This window comes from Eucyclogobius newberryi, unplaced genomic scaffold, assembly GCF_026437365.1.
Source record: "Eucyclogobius newberryi isolate DKJ021-1_F unplaced genomic scaffold, fEucNew1.0.hap1 SCAF_16, whole genome shotgun sequence".
Classification (NCBI taxonomy): domain Eukaryota; kingdom Metazoa; phylum Chordata; class Actinopteri; order Gobiiformes; family Gobiidae; genus Eucyclogobius; species Eucyclogobius newberryi.
The window spans coordinates 11,960,587-11,977,172 of NW_027315790.1; the positions used below are offsets into that span (position 1 = coordinate 11,960,587).

General features: G+C 40.5%; 1 protein-coding gene across 1 annotated transcript in view; it reads left to right on the top strand.

The window, feature by feature from the left end:
- Positions 1–9,608, top strand: part of mrpl3 (mitochondrial ribosomal protein L3) — a 14,622-nt gene extending 5,014 nt beyond the window's left edge. Inside the window, exons 4-10 of the mRNA XM_072447578.1 lie at positions 5,364–5,462; positions 7,354–7,453; positions 7,522–7,582; positions 7,889–8,000; positions 8,112–8,189; positions 8,282–8,359; positions 9,377–9,608. Of these exons, the coding sequence (XP_072303679.1) occupies positions 5,364–5,462; positions 7,354–7,453; positions 7,522–7,582; positions 7,889–8,000; positions 8,112–8,189; positions 8,282–8,359; positions 9,377–9,526 (678 nt within the window). The 3' untranslated portion in view covers positions 9,527–9,608. The remainder of the gene's footprint in view (positions 1–5,363; positions 5,463–7,353; positions 7,454–7,521; positions 7,583–7,888; positions 8,001–8,111; positions 8,190–8,281; positions 8,360–9,376) is intronic.
- The last annotated feature ends 6,978 nt before the right edge of the window (positions 9,609–16,586 follow it).

Below are 16,586 nucleotides of genomic sequence, written 5' to 3' on the forward strand. Positions count from 1 at the left end.
ATAATTAAGTCACAGTGTAAAATAACAGAGTTACAAAAACTAGCATAAAAGTCAACTTGAACAACTATAAAGCAATCAACTTAGCAGTATCAAAAGTAGAATATGAAAATATTTTACACAACAAATCAAAATAATACATCATATTAGCAGCATTAAACACCAGACCATATTTAACACCTGTAGAATACAAATACAAAATACTATTACAAAATATAAACTCCAATTAATGAATGCAGCAATTAAGCAATATTACTTTGACTTTACTTTGTATTTACTTAATGCCAAATACATCACACCACAACATAACACTTAAGTTATTTCATTCATATTTACACCCAGACAAGACCACGCTGACCCCGCCCCTTTAACCCGCAGCACGTTAACCATCACAACATCGCACGCGGCGGCCACAGCTTAAAACAGTTCTGATAAAGCCAGCGATCTTACCGGCTTCACTTCAATGTTCACATGTGGATACACGGTTCTGCACAGCTCGACACGTACGAGGCGCTCCTGTCTCTCGCATCTTTAAACTTATTTCGCCGGCTTCAACTTATGCCCGGAAGACGCATGCGTCGCTAATTAGGGTCCGTGTGCGCTATTGACAGCGGCTCATCGCAGTGTTTACCTCTTTTCCAGCGCGAATTTCGCGATCAATGGAAGGTTTAAGATGGTCTAGATTCTAGAACAAATAGGATATATTATTTGAGTGCTATATTTTATGAATCCAGAACCGAATCACTGGGGTTTCAGTTTTTTTGGACCTGAACCGAAACATTTTTACAAGTCCAGATCCGGTCCGTCGTAGCGCTACGCATCCCTACTTATGACAAAACTGCTGCCATTCTGCTGCTGATTTGGTTGCCTTGGTTTGTCACACTCTTGAGATAAAACTGCAATGTCTGGACAAAACCTGACTCTTTTAAGAGGAGCATGTTTATCAGTAATATCATTAAATGTTTAATTGAAAAAGTCCAAAGCTGTGCAGTCGAGTGGTTAATCTACTTCATAGCATATTTAGCGGTAAGACTTTTTCCTCTTTCTCCATTAAAAAACAAATGAAGTTTTCCGCTGGAACAGCAGAGCCGATAGTGTGGGAAAAGTGGGTTGGGTGAAATAAGGTCAAAAGTTTAGACAGAAATGCTTGTTCATGTTAACAGCTACACTTGATTTGGATTGAATACATTTTGTGTTCCGCACACATCCAATAGGACACTTTTAGTGGAAAGGCAGGTTTATTTGTAGAGCACAATTTGTACACAAGGCAATTCAAAGAGCTTAACACAACAGGAAACATGCATTAAATTCACAAAGACATGACAGAAATAGCAAAACCTTCATTTCTATTGCTGACATGAATCATACATTTTGTCCATGCTTAGTGATCCAACAAATGGAAAACCAAATCTATGGGACCACACTGGCAGACACTCCAGACACTCTTTCCCATAATTAACACACTTTTCCCATTTTTAGTAGTCACTAAAATCAAGAGGAAAGACCCCACAACATTGGTAGTTCTGAAGTTTGTTGCTTAAGATAATGTCCAGTTATGTTGCTTTAAGTGGATCTTTAGGGTCAAGTCAGGTGGGAGCAGTAATCATTTGTGTTAGATTTAACTCAATAGATTTTTTTTAGGCTGTCAGAAGTTTTGGACAATCAATCGATATCCATGTCTCCTAAAACAAGGTCCTCAGAGTTATCAAAAGTGGAAAGAATGGTAAAGAAGTCCTCTAGCAGCTAGATGCAGACAGTGGACAACAAAAACCTACTACTTTTATTTTCTCAGTATTATTTTTAGGGAGTCGCCCTTTTATGACCAGTTACATGAGTTTTATGATAAGGTCGATGAGGATGGGAACAATCTAACATTTATGTGCGAACTTTGCCCAGCAAGTTTTCCCTCATGTTATTGAGAATAAACTGTGGGGTTGAAAGCTGCTGCTGCTGCTGCTGCTGCTGCTGCTGCTGCTGCTGCTGCTGCTGCTACTACTACTACTGCTGCTACTGCTGCTACTGCTAGTACTACTGCTGCTGCTGCTGCTACTGCTACTACTGCTACTACTGCTGCTACTGCTAGTACTACTGCTGCTGCTGCTGCTGCTACTAGTACTACTACTACTACTGCTGCTGCTAGTACTAGTACTGCTGCTGCTGCTGCTAGTACTACTATTGCTGCTGCTGCTAGTACTACTGCTGCTGCTGCTGCTGCTGCTGCTGCTAGTACTACTACTGCTGCTGCTGCTGCTGCTGCTAGTACTACTGCTGCTGCTGCTGCTGCTAGTGCTGCTGCTGCTAGTACTGCTGCTGCTAGTACTGCTGCTGCTGCTGCTGCTAGTACTACTACTACTGCTGCTGCTGCTAGTACTACTACTACTGCTGCTGCTGCTAGTACTACTACTGCTGCTGCTGCTAGTACTACTACTGCTGCTGCTGCTGCTGCTGCTAGTACTACTACTGCTGCTGCTGCTGCTGCTAGTACTACTACTGCTGCTGCTGCTGCTGCTAGTACTACTACTGCTGCTGCTAGTACTACTACTGCTGCTGCTAGTACTACTACTGCTGCTGCTAGTACTACTGCTGCTGCTGCTGCTGCTAGTACTACTACTGCTGCTGCTGCTGCTAGTACTACTACTGCTGCTGCTGCTGCTGCTAGTACTACTACTGCTGCTGCTGCTGCTAGTACTGCTGCTGCTGCTGCTAGTACTACTACTGCTGCTGCTGCTGCTAGTACTGCTGCTGCTGCTGCTAGTACTACTACTGCTGCTGCTGCTGCTAGTACTGCTGCTGCTGCTGCTAGTACTGCTGCTGCTGCTGCTAGTACTACTGCTGCTGCTGCTAGTACTGCTGCTGCTGCTGCTAGTACTACTGCTGCTGCTGCTAGTACTACTACTGCTGCTGCTAGTACTACTACTGTTGCTGCTAGTACTACTACTGCTGCTGCTAGTACTGCTACTGCTGCTGCTGCTGCTGCTGCTGCTAGTACTACTACTACTGCTGCTGCTGCTAGTACTACTACTACTGCTGCTGCTGCTAGTACTACTACTGCTGCTGCTGCTGCTAGTACTGCTGCTGCTGCTAGTAATACTACTGCTGCTGCTGCTAGTACTACTACTGCTGCTGCTGCTAGTACTACTACTGCTGCTGCTAGTACTACTGCTGCTGCTGCTGCTAGTACTACTACTGCTGCTGCTGCTGCTGCTGCTGCTAGTACTACTGCTGCTGCTGCTGCTGCTGCTGCTGCTAGTACTACTACTGCTGCTGCTGCTAGTACTACTGCTGCTGCTGCTGCTGCTGCTAGTACTACTACTGCTGCTGCTGCTAGTACTGCTGCTGCTGCTAGTACTGCTGCTGCTGCTAGTACTACTACTGCTGCTGCTGCTAGTACTACTACTGCTGCTGCTGCTGCTGCTGCTAGTGTGGACTGAATGGACAGCAACACATGGGGGAAGTCTGTCCCTTCAATGTGAATGTAAATCCTGGTTTTGTAAGGATTCAAAATTGGATATGAAGATGAAATCTGACACATATTTTCAGCAATAAACTAATAAAATAATTGCTGCTTGTGGTTGTATATGGGCTGTGGAATAATTTAGAACAATTATTGCATAATATTGAAAAAAAGAACTGAACTGAACTAATCCTTCAAAATGTATGAACTATGAACTGAACTAGTTCATGTAGAAAGTCAACTTTCCCAACACTGGCCATGAGGCTATAACGGGCTATAAGGGAAATGCCGTGGTCCCTGAAACTGCGTGGCAATTTGACCGCGCCGCGGCTCTCTAGCCACGGCCTTTAAAGATACACTATAACACAATTTTTAAGCTATTGCTACTCCACCTCCTTTGCTCGGTCCATCACAATGGAATAGATTATAATTGTCCAAAGAAATGTCAGCATCCAAGATTTTGGAGATTAGCCATGTTTCAGAGAATACGAATATACGGTACCTGGATTTGCTTGTTTTGCTAATCAAATCAGTTTTTGATTGAATACGGCACACATTCATGTGAATAATTTGAAGACCTTTTCTTTATTTAATTGTTGATTTATTTAAATCAGTGTTATGAACAATATCTAATTGAGTGTTTGCCATGGAAAGGCTTTTTGTAGCTTTATTGATTAAGGATGGTTTGTTATTTTGTTGGTCTGCTTGGACTCTATGCCATTTATTGTGAGGCTATTTATTATTATTTATCTATGCCACAATTGTGAGGCTTGCAATCATCAGCTGATTCCTTTCCCATAAAAAAGTAAAATAAATGAAAGGATTATTTTATCTGTTTTCACCACCAGTTTATGAAGTTGTGCCTTTTTTAAGTGCTAATAGAGGTCGCCGTATGCCGCTTTGGTGTTTACTTGTTTTCTCATGTCAGAGAAATGGGAATTCTGGAAGTAGCGCAAAGGATCTTAATTGGGGGTTCAAAATAGAATTATGAGATGGCTTGCAAGATATTTTGGATTAGTTGAACATTAAACTTGAAAGAACTACTATAAGCAACATCTAAATTTGTTAATGTTCAAAATATTGAGTCACAAACCCAAAGTGTAAGTTTGTCCTCAGCCTCTGACCAAAAGTGCATGAACTAGCACACGTCGGGTGAACCAGCTCTGCCCTCGAAGAAATCTCACATCCAAATAGAGTTATTGACTGTAGTTTATGTGCCAGTAATTGCATGATAACATACAAGTATCTTTATCCACGTGTTCTTACAACTTTTATTACTGTCAATCCAGTAGCACAGGGCCACAGGCTATTTTAATTGCAAATAAAATCTAACATTAAAAATAATGACAAGCAAAAATTGAGGAGTTAAAGTTTAATTTGTGAAAGTAGACAACAGTTTTATTTAGCAAAGCCTACGTTCACATTCTTCTTCTGGTTCTAATCTGATAATTGTTTTGCTTATCATTTTAAACTACCACTCCATCTTCAGGCGTTCCAGTGCCAGTGTGTGTTTGTCTACCATCAATAATGCTGATCAAATATCCACTTTGTTAAATTAGATTGTTCTACGGTGCGTACACTGAGAATAACAATTATTAAACACTTAAAGTCTTTCCACTTGAGTATTCTTCATCAGCACAAAACCCACGTTCAAACAGGAGATACCTCAATAGTTGTGATTTAATCCCGATCTAATCTCCCCAAACTGTGTTCCCTCTCCTTTATTGATGATGACATAATGTGGTAAATAGGTGAAGATGTCTGTGCTAAAAACGTGTCAGTTTTTCAACAAGCGTCATCATGTGATAACAGATTCAAGGCCAGACTAAAATATCTGCTCCAATTTTAGTGAATGTGTTTAGAACGCTGTGTCGTCTGCTTGTTCATTTAATGTCCTTTTTTTTTTTTTCAGGTCCAAGACTGTCATGTATTAAAGTACCTCACCAAAGATGAATTCGACGGCCACACAGCTGCCTTGTTGGTCGGAGGAAAAAACGTATCGCCTTTCCATGTAAGAAGTGTTTAAACATTTCACCTGGTCTACATATAGTGATCAGAAAGATTCATTTAAAAGTTCAAAAGGAAGTTCTAAAGTAATTAACTTGAGGTTGCATTGTGTACCTCCTGAATCTTGATGAGGACACAAACCAAAATATCTCTGCAGCACCAACTTATCGCCTCTTGAGTGCCCTGGTGTTATGCAGGAACAGCACTGAATCACTGGAATACTAATTAATGAATAAATGTTTTGCCTCTGGCCTAATTTTAAAACAGAATAAAAAATAGAAAGACTTGCAAAGAACTATTGCTGTTAAAATTGTATTGTTAACTAGATATCTGGTTTCTCTAAACTCTTAACTCCTGTGCGTGTTTTCTTTAAACTGCTAAATTTATAGGGTTAGGAATAATTGTTAGTCAGTATCAATAGGTTTCTGCCTTTCTGTTTATCTGAAATGCATGATTCATATGTGTCTGAAGTCTTGACTCAAATCACATTATTGTCAACAAAGGAAAATAATATAGTGTAGATCAGTGTTTCCCAATCAGGGGTGTGGCAAGCCGAACCCTGGAGGTTTTTGTAAGTTAAAGGCGGTATGGACGATTTTTCGGCGATTTGAGAACGCAGGCGGAAGTGCGCATGCGCACTCCTCCGTGCGGACTGATACAACACACACGTGCGTTTGTTTATTAGCGCAACGGATCGCATCGCATCGCTCGTCTCCCGTAGATTTCTGTCCACTTCTGCGTCAGATCGAACTGTCTTTCTCCGTCTTCATTTTGCCCCGTACACTGAGGGAACTATATTATGATAGATCCATGCGCTTATGCACGCGGAAACGTGGGGACGAACCACACGCGGCTGCAGGTGAGCGATAGGTGCATTTTATGATTGATACGTGGCAGGACAAATGATTTATCCACGCCACGAGGAAATATGATAAAAAATTTGCTGAAAAAAATCGTCCATACCACCTTTAAGTTTGGCATAAATATTAAAAAAGAAAATATAATAGTTATACAGTACTTGGCAATTTACTAACAAGAAAACGGATTCATAATAATTAAAGACACAGTATAAGGGATACTCTTCCTCATCACTTCATATGGGTTCATGTTGTAAACTATGATTTAGTCTGAGATTTGAGCCATTAAACTATATTCTCACTCAAACTCTCACTAGTAGTGCATTTCTCACAATTTACTTATTTAGTACTTTATATTTTTAAATCAAACAGCACTGGCCACTAATCATAGCTATATTCCTCCCATCGGCCTGTGCATGATTGGCTTTGGATTACCGCTGCTTGTCGGGAAATGATGCTTGCCCACAAAGCTCCAGCGACTTTAATTTTCTCTCCGCTGTCCAAATAAATGCATCAGTGAGACCTTTTGTTGCTGCTGTGTTTCGCTAGCGTCGACAGCCACACTTCATCTGAAAGTAACTGAGATGGCCCTAATCAACTCGAGCTCCGACTGGAGGGTTTATTGCATGAGCGTGTTTAGACAATCTTTCAGTACAATACATTTTTTGCCTTCTATCTACTGTGATAGATTAGGGTTTGATATTTTCATCAGCGCTGGACAGATATTTAATGCCTGTGTAGAGATTTCACCCTGAATGCCTCTCACAGTGCACTTCAGTGTGAGTTTGTCAGAGTGAGGCTCTTTGGCAGGCGCTGCTCCAGTCAACAGAAGAGGGGGGGGCTGAGATGAGAGGAAGCTGAGTGAAGGCAAATGTCAGACGCTTGCTGCCAAATGTGCATGCGCTGTCTTCTGGCACGTGCGCTCCTAACAGACCCTTGGCAAATTTTAAAATGGTTAAGTTCAAGTGGTGCCAAATGCTTTCTTGTGTGTTTTTTAATTGCCATCCTTAACCCGCTTTTATTGCTTTTGTCTGACAGAGGTCGGATGCGCTAATGGAGATGTTTAGGAATGCAGGAGTGCCGCCAAAACAGAAAGTCAGCACCTTTAGAGTCTCGGATAATGCCATCATCAAGCCAGGTATTTATTCAGCTCAACATAAGTCCGACATCCAACAGTGACTTATTATGAACCCTTTATGTACTCAGGCACTCCTCTGCATGCAGCACACTTCCGTCCTGGCCAATATGTGGATGTTACAGCAAAAACGTAAGTGGCTTTGTGCCAGCTTGCCGACTTGGCCGTGTTCTTTGACATTATAGTGAGAATTACTATTAGTATAGACCTCTGTAACCTAAATAATACTTGACAATTTATCACTGACCACCAGGAAGGAAGGCATTTGATTTATCATGCCAGGTTCCAGAGTGTCCAACTCAGTTTTTTAGTTAATGTATAACTTAAAACCCTATTTCACCATGATGAGGAGTAATCCTATATTCCCTACACTTAAATTACGCTCTCAAACACACAAGCACACCATGCAGAACCAATAATGAAGTGTTGTGTGTCCAGGATTGGTAAAGGTTTTCAAGGTGTGATGAAAAGATGGGGCTTCAAAGGCCAGCCTGCCACCCATGGCCAAACCAAGACTCACCGAAGGCCGGGAGCATCAGGACCCGGAGGGGTGAGACACACACACATTTGTTCATGTTCATGTAAAGCGCTTATCCCAGCCTGATACGAACAGTTGGCTTCTACTAATCCACACATTTCTGTGTTCGTCATCTGTGTCCAGGACCCAGCCAAAGTTTGGAAAGGGAAAAAGATGCCGGGGAAGATGGGCTGCATCTCCAAAACAGCCCACGGGCTTAAGGTATGTGCTTCTGTTCTTTTGAACTTGCGCTGTCCTTGATTGTAATTTCTGTTCAATATTCTCACGTGTCTTCTCTGTCTAACTCTCTACAGATATGGAGGGTCAATACCAAGTATAATGTGCTTTATGTAAACGGCTCCGTCCCTGGACACAGAAATTGCTTAGTGAAGGTAAAACAATAATTATGCAAACCCAGAGTGAAGTTAAATGTCAAAGGTCAATCCACATGCTTAGTGTGGAGACTCGTGACCTTGCCCCTGTTTAGTGCCATCACACCTGAGGCAATGAGATCCATCTACTTTGTGCTGGATCAGCAGCTGTAAGATCCCAGCATCCATCTCCATACTCCGCATGGGAGCCTTGACGTTTAGTTGCTTGCAAATAAACATGCTCCAACTATTATTTGTTTGGGTAAATGATTACAAATGTGTATTACCGTTCTTCCACTCAGCTTCCCAAAAACATTATTTTTATTTTAGTCAGTCTGTCGGACTTTAACCTTGATATGTATTAATTTATGTTGAGTCACCCTCTGCCACAAATGACTACCCTTGGCATAACCTCAAAACTCTTAATGCTCAAATTGAATGATTTATTACATGAGGACATAGTTTTATTCCCACAAGAGAGTCCAGTACCACAAGTCATCAATATATAAACAGTGCTGCTTCAACATACAGTATGTGCTATGTATGACCAGTATACTACATTATCCATGCAATAGATAAATATAGCTGCGAAGTGTATTCTTAAATGAATATATAGCCCAATTGATATAACTATTTTAAATTAGAACAGGTTTGTTACAGTTTTGCCTCAGCTGTTTTTGAGGGCCTTAAGCCTTTTTTCCCTCTGACTCTTATGAGTGCTACAGTTAACTGAGTTATGTGTGTATATATGCGCAAGAAAATCAGGTTTGTGCCTTTTTTAAATGCAGGCTTCCTCAGAATTGCTTCATAAATCTTAATTTTAAAGTTATGTTGTGTTTTTAGAGGGTGTATGTGAAAATATGATAGATTACTGCTGGCTCTAATGGTTTCTTATTTGCTCGCTACAACTTGGTTAAAAAGACTTGCATTCCATCACAAAGTCATGCTACATTAGTTGAGCAGTAGGAAGATTATGAGTTTTTTGCAGATGAGTGCCATTAAAAACAGTAATTTAATTTCGAGCATGTGATGTTTCAGATACGGGACACGATTTTGCCAACCCACAAGTCCACTCTGCTGGACCCGCCTTTCCCCACATACTTCACGGAGGAAGAAAAGGATCTGGACGAAGATCTGTACGATGAAAGCCTGTTTGTTCACACAGAGCCATCGTTAGCGCTCGCATAGCTGCGCACACACACTGGCCATCTGTTTTATTGCTCCAAGTGTCTGTCTCATGTAATTAAAGTAGTAGAGTAAGTCCTTGTCACATTTTGACTCTTCTCTCTGTATGATGAAACAGTGCAACCCGTCTCATCCAAGTGGTTATCCAGTTATTAGGGCCCCCACTTTTTCCTGAAACCATGGTAACTGAAGGAGTGGTGATGTCACTAGAGGATCCCCAAGCACAAAGAGAAAGGAAGAAAGACAGAGGAACAAAACAAGTGAGCGCCCGATATGTTGGAAAATATGTAATATCAATGCAGGACACAGGCGCAGAGTTGAATGCAGGGGATTAAAGTACGCTGTGTAAACGTGTAATAGACATGCTATGTTGGGGTACGGTCATGAAGGAGCAGGGGCTACAGGGCATGGCAATATCCACAGAAGCAAAATAGAGCTTGTGAAGGTTGGGAGGGCACCTAAAGGGGAAAGGAAGGATAGACGCAGACAAAAGGTTGACATTTGTGCATAAGGGGATGAATAAGGACATGAATTTTGCAGTAGGATCCACTGGGCTGTTGAGTCTGTTTGTGTCGAGCTGTCAAATGAACAAAATAAATGCCTCTGGGGTGGTGGGAGTAACGGCAATGATGATGCTATTATTTTTTGGGACAATGCAGAATCAAAGAAGAATCATGTCGCACATGTTTAGTGGTCCAACTCGGCTATGTATCTGCCAAGTAATTGACAGGAGAGAAAACAAGGGTATTGTTTGAGATACTGACAAGCCATGCGGATCCCTCGCAGCAAACACACCCCACCACACACACACACACACACACACACACACACACACACACACACACAGCCTTTTCACTAATTGAAACAGCACAGCACCGGATGAGATGTTCGTAAAGTAGTTTTGCAGTTAAGAGAAAGATATATAAGATGATAATGTACTTTGCCCCATTCATACATGCCATAGCTCAGGGGTCTATGAGGCAGCAGCAGCAGCTTGTTTGAAATGGTAATTATATCGTTTGAAAGTCCTGCTCGGTGGAGTCTGTACATCATCAGGCAGTTGTGGGGGTGGACGAGGGGCGAGCAGAGAGATGAAGAAGAGGGGGTTAAGCGTGGACGCTGCCTGTTAAAGCAGCAGAGCAATAATACAAGAGTGAGGCCAGCCAGCTCTTCGGCCCTGTTTCTCCTCATACTATTATCAGCCTCACACTTCAAATGGGAGTGTAATGTTGTGTGATGTGAGAACAGTGGGCTGCTTATTCAAACAGACACACCCAGATTATATTCAAATCTATGAAAGTTCCCTTATTATAGCATATTAATAGTGTGATCAAATTTGACAAGGATAGTTTCTCAGTGACAAAATGATAATGTAACCATACCAAAAAACAAATACACCCAAGAGCTCAAGTCACAGCTCACATTCAATGACAGAAATTGCTGTTGGTACTGGCAATTCTGTTGCCATTGAGTTTGCATAAGTATGAAGCAGATTGCAGAGCCAATTTAGTGACTGACTTTTATTAGTCAGTTACGCCTCATTCACAATATTCGGACAAACTGATCTCATATGTGCTAAAAATTCAATATTGGCTACTTATCACCTCAGTAGTGTAAACGGCTCACTGCTCAAAAAGCCTTCACTGGTAATCTGTGTACACAGACTGTCCTTTTGCTCAACAAGGAATGAATGTAATATACTAGTCCTTTTTTTTTTGCTCTAGTCATAATATCTGTGTGTGAATACACTACAAAAGAGTTTACAATGAATAGTCTAATATTGATGACAACATACAGAGAAGTAAATAACGTTGACATTCTACATTTATGTGCAGTAGATAAATTATAATAAGCAGTTTGTCCTCAAAGCACAAGCGTGTGGGTCTTGAGTGCAAAAAGATACATTTAAGTGACTACACAGTTTGCAGTTCCTTGTGGTGGGGTAATATAACATTCTACTTGGTAGTCTACCTGCTTTCCCAAATGAGTTACTGAGCTTATTTCAATTGGCAAAATACCCAAAAAGAATCCACACCCACTTGCTTTCCATTCTTGGCAAATTGTCTTTTTTGCTGATCATCACAGACTTTGCATTTCCGATTAAAGTGTTGGCTGCAGTTCAGCTGAATCCAAACATTTCAAAGAGAACATTACTTAAGGACCCTGTGTGTCAGGCTGGGCCTTCTACATTGACCCAGGACTTGACATGATGGATCTACTGCAATTCTACTTCTGCTGGCTCAACACATGATCAAATTTCCATTAGTGAAGAGGACACACATAAAGCTACAGTACTTTGGTTTCCACATATACACACTTCTTTAATACAACTATAGCAAGCAATTCGCTCCATTCCTCCTGGCTCTTCTATTGCTACTTACTTGTCAAGTTTACACACAAAAAGCTGTTGCCCTGACCTCCACCGCGGCACACATAGACGAGCATTTGCTTGTGTGTGTTGCGTTGTGAATTATTTAGTGTGTTATTTGAGGGACAGCTGGCTCTTGAGCACATTAACTGCTTCAGTCAGATGTGCTGTTGTAAGTGTGAGGAAAAGTTGAAATGTTTCACTATAAATTGCAAGTTAAATGTTTGTAATAAATTTAAATTAAAATATGCACTTGCATATTGTCTGAATTGGCTAAAAACAAACCTTGAGCCTCTAAACAGGAAACAATAACCAAATCAACTCTGATTTAGGAATAGTATAACCAGGAGGTACTTGAAAGTGACATTTACCGGTAATATTATCTGGATAATAATAATGATGTTATTTGTAGTTTATTTGGGATCTTCACCCCATCATTAAAACATACAATATACAAGTAATAATTAACATACCGCAATAGATATTGTGATTGGGAACCACTGTGAAGCAGTTACTTTTACACAGTAACATTATTACACTTTTACACTAGTATTCACTTGAGTAACATTTTAAAGAAATACTAGTTTTCTAGCACCATACTTTTCCTCTTACTTGAATAATATATGTATTGAAGTATCTTACTTTACTCTTTACTCTTACTTTAATTGAACATTGTGGTTACTCTTCCCTTTGTTGGTAAGTTTTCAAGTGAAAAAAGCGTTATGTTGACAATTTGAAATGATTTGAACATTTGTGTTTCTTGCACTGCTCCTTCAAATGTGATTTTGTTTTTCTCATTTTTGTGATCCATCCTTATAGTTACTATAGTTACTTGAGTAGTAGCTTCCCCAAATATTTTAACAGTTTTTTTTACTCTTACTTGAGTTACTTCTTTAACAACTACAATTATTTTGATGCAGGATACTGGTATTATTACTTGAGTACTATTACTACTAGGGCACAAAATAAGAATCAAAATTGGGTCACAACTAATCAAAGTAAAAACAAAACACAAAACTCTGGTTGTATTAAATCTGAATTTGATCTGCAGTTACTTCTGCTGCACAGTTTGAACCACCAACGTAAACCCACATTTAGCCCTCAGTCAATGATCTTTGAATGATGTGTTAATGTTGGATCACAGCACAGATCTTTAAGCTGTGCTGCCGGTGGTCCTGTCACGGTGAGCCCCTCTGAGCGCCCTACCTGCATCTCCCGAGTCCTTATTTTTGTATGTATGCCCCCCACCCAGTTCAGTAAATTTGGGCTTCTTCCTTCCAGCACCACTGAGTGAGTGCAGGGGGCAGCTTTAGGCCCTACCTCCCTCTCAACATGTGGTCCTTTGCCCTCCGCCGATGCCACTCTTTTTAACTGACTACTGAGATTAGACTCTTCCTGCAGGATATTTTTCACCTTCTTCCTTGAATGGAAGCTATTTCCACATTCAAGTTAGAAGGGAGGCAAACGGTGGCAAGAGGACTTCCTCATATGCAGTATCTGTAGCCTGGAAGCTATGATCACTTTTATGCTGACTTCTGATCGGAGGTGAAGTGATGTCAATGCACTTAATAATAATAAAATAATAATAATAATTACACTACAAACCAGACATTAAAGGTGCACTGTGTAACTTTTCTGATGGATGGATGGATGGATATGGCACTTGCTTGTCTCTAAGGAGATGTTACTGCTTGTCCTAGATGTTCCACTGTGCGGTTATAAACTGTCTCCATGCAGGTCTTTACAGGTCAGATCTGTGGAGAGGTGATCTCTCTCATTGTAATACTGCAGGTTTTTCAAAATATAAAAAACATTAATTGCCATGGTGTTTAACATTCTGGGCATAGAAATTACATTTCCATGGTGATATGCAAGGGACACACCCTTCACCAAAAAAGTTATGCATGTGCACCTTTGGTCAAATGAATTCAAACAGTTCCCTACAGCTGTGTTACCTCACCTCTGCTTCTGATGCAGTTCATCAACACCAGCAAATATCCAGTGCTTTTTTGTAAGGTTTAAATGAAGCATAGTGATAACTGAGAGGTAAATGTCAGTGGTTTTCAAGCCGGAAACCTTCACCACAAGAATGTGACCGCAGGATATCGAGTAAATCAATATGGAAGCAGAGGGAGGATGGGTGGGTGGTGGGTGGTGGGCGAGAAAGAGAGGGAGAGAAGAGAACTAAACGGAGATGCTACCACAGGTGAAGAATTAAATTGACAAAGTGTGGCAATGGGCATAAAATAATAATAAAGAATGTTGGGTGAATGGGTGAACTAAAAGTGATCTGTTTGACCTTTCACTTTAACAAGATTGTGAAAAGCCAGTGTCAATTGATTATGAATGAATGTGCACTATGGTGCCAATAAACTAGGAAAATAAATTAATAAATTAGGCCAGCTGCTCTGCAGCACTAGAGATGTAATAATGGCCTTCATTATAGTTGGGGTTTTGACTCACATGCCTTTATCTGCACAAAAATACTGTGTTGACATTTCTCATTTCTGAAATGAAGACATTCAGCTTTCACTGTGAGAAGCAGACACAAAGGTAACAATAGGACACAAAGATGAAATGTGGCTGCTTTCATGGCCTAGTGAAGAATAATACACCACATTAAAACTCCTCCATATACTTCAAAAAAGAGTTGAATTATATAAAGTATGGGAGCTCTAATTCTGAATAACGGAGATAAATCCAAGAATTGAGATCTATTATCAAATTCTAGATGGCAGTAAACAAAACTGAATCACATTTGTCACAAATGACTGGATGTTAAATTGAGTTCTGTGTGAAAAGAGACAGTCACTTGCCTGCACTGTGTGGGTATGTCACTAATTATAAAAACCTTCATAAGCGAAGAAGGCATCTCTGGAGACGAGGTGTTGGTGGGGTTGGGGAGGGGGTGTTGTGTAGGCATATTAGAAGCAGAAGGAGGGGGAGAGTGCTGGAAACAAGAAGAGAATTACATCTGTTTTGGGTCAGCAATCCTTAAACATCTTCTCAAACAGCAGTAATATTATAATGCTGCCCAATTACCAAATGGACTAATTGGATTTACAAAATACTACAATCCAAACTTTATAGGTATTTGTATATCGTGTGAAAGTATTAATTCACTTGACACCTTGTATTTGAGCTTCCTCACACCACTCAAACACATGCATGTGATGTGAGTGAATGGTAGTGTTTGTAGCTGTCAGTTTCAGTGTCCCTCATTCACTGGCTGTGCCCATGGAAGTAATGTACCGCCTTGGACCTATAATAACCGGGACAAGCTCCTGGACCTGGGAATGAACAATATACATTACATAACTTAACTCTGGCGTAGACCTAAATATAGACAACATCATGTTTAGAGCTTGAATGGCTGTCTCCTCTATTAATTATCACAGCATCATATCATATCAGCACATGCTCCTGTGGACTTTACCTGACTGAATGCAAATGGACACAGATCAGCATTTTACTGGCTCCCAATGCGCGCGTACAGCAGGGCAAGACTAGGCCTACTACCTTTTAGACTGTGGAGCAACACTGACACGTGGTGGTCTATTGTGGTACAACTCACTTCTTGATGGAGGGTTGAACAAGGTAATGTCTCAGAGGATTAAAGGGTGAACCGACTGTGAAATTACTATCTTACAAACAAAGACAACAATAATGTGTAATGACAACGTCTGTGTCTTTTTCCTTTGAACTTTGCCCAGTGAAAACTAACGAACAGTTACGAACTTTTTACTTTTTTTAAAAGAAGCACTTTTCTTAGCAAAAATGTATGGGATGGCGGGACAGGTTCATACATTTTTGGGTGGTCAGCTGGAAAATTCATATGAAAAATTTCAAATACTTTTCTCTTCAAACAAGGGGTCTGTGTCAGCCTCAGAAATGGTAAGATAAGAATATATTCAGCCAAAGGAAATAAAATGGAAGTGGGTTTAAAACACAGTGTGGTCCCACTTTTTTATGACATCCTGTGTGTGGTAGATCAATATTGCTGTGGTACTCAAGGCCTGGTCCTGATGAGTGGACACCTAAAGATGCTTTACATTGAATTATTCTTTCACTCCACTCCTAGTGGTGCTACCCCGGGGCAGATTCCGTTGCGCCCAGACTCTGGAATGATCTTCCACTCTCGGTCATTGAATTCTGTTGCTGCTTTTAAGGGTCAGCTCAAAACTTTTTTTCAGTCTAGCCTTTTATTACAGTTGTAGTAGGGACTGATTTTACTGTATATTGTTTTATGTGTATTGCTCACTGTAGGTGTTGTGTTTTTACTATTTTATTCTGTGTTTTAACTGTTTTGGTGAAGCACTTTGTGACTTCTGACTGTGAAAGGTGCTATACAAATAAAATGTACTTACTTAACTACATGAAACGTCTTAAAGTCTATATGACAGGTTCTCCTGTTTTGTGTAATAATGACAAATTAATTTGGTGGGATAGTACGTGCGTTACATTGCGGTTTGTGAAGGAATTTTGAAAAATAAGAGTTCAAAATTACTCTTTCTGTCTCTCCTTCTCTCTCTTTCTCTATCTGTCGTTCTCCTTTTTTTTTTTTTAAGTATAGCATGAAACACATACTTGAAGCTGTACAACAACAGTAGGTGGGGGGAATGTAACACTTGGATACCAACCGCCATAAAAGACAATTGACACCCAACTTATCTGACAGTTAAACAATCATTCTAC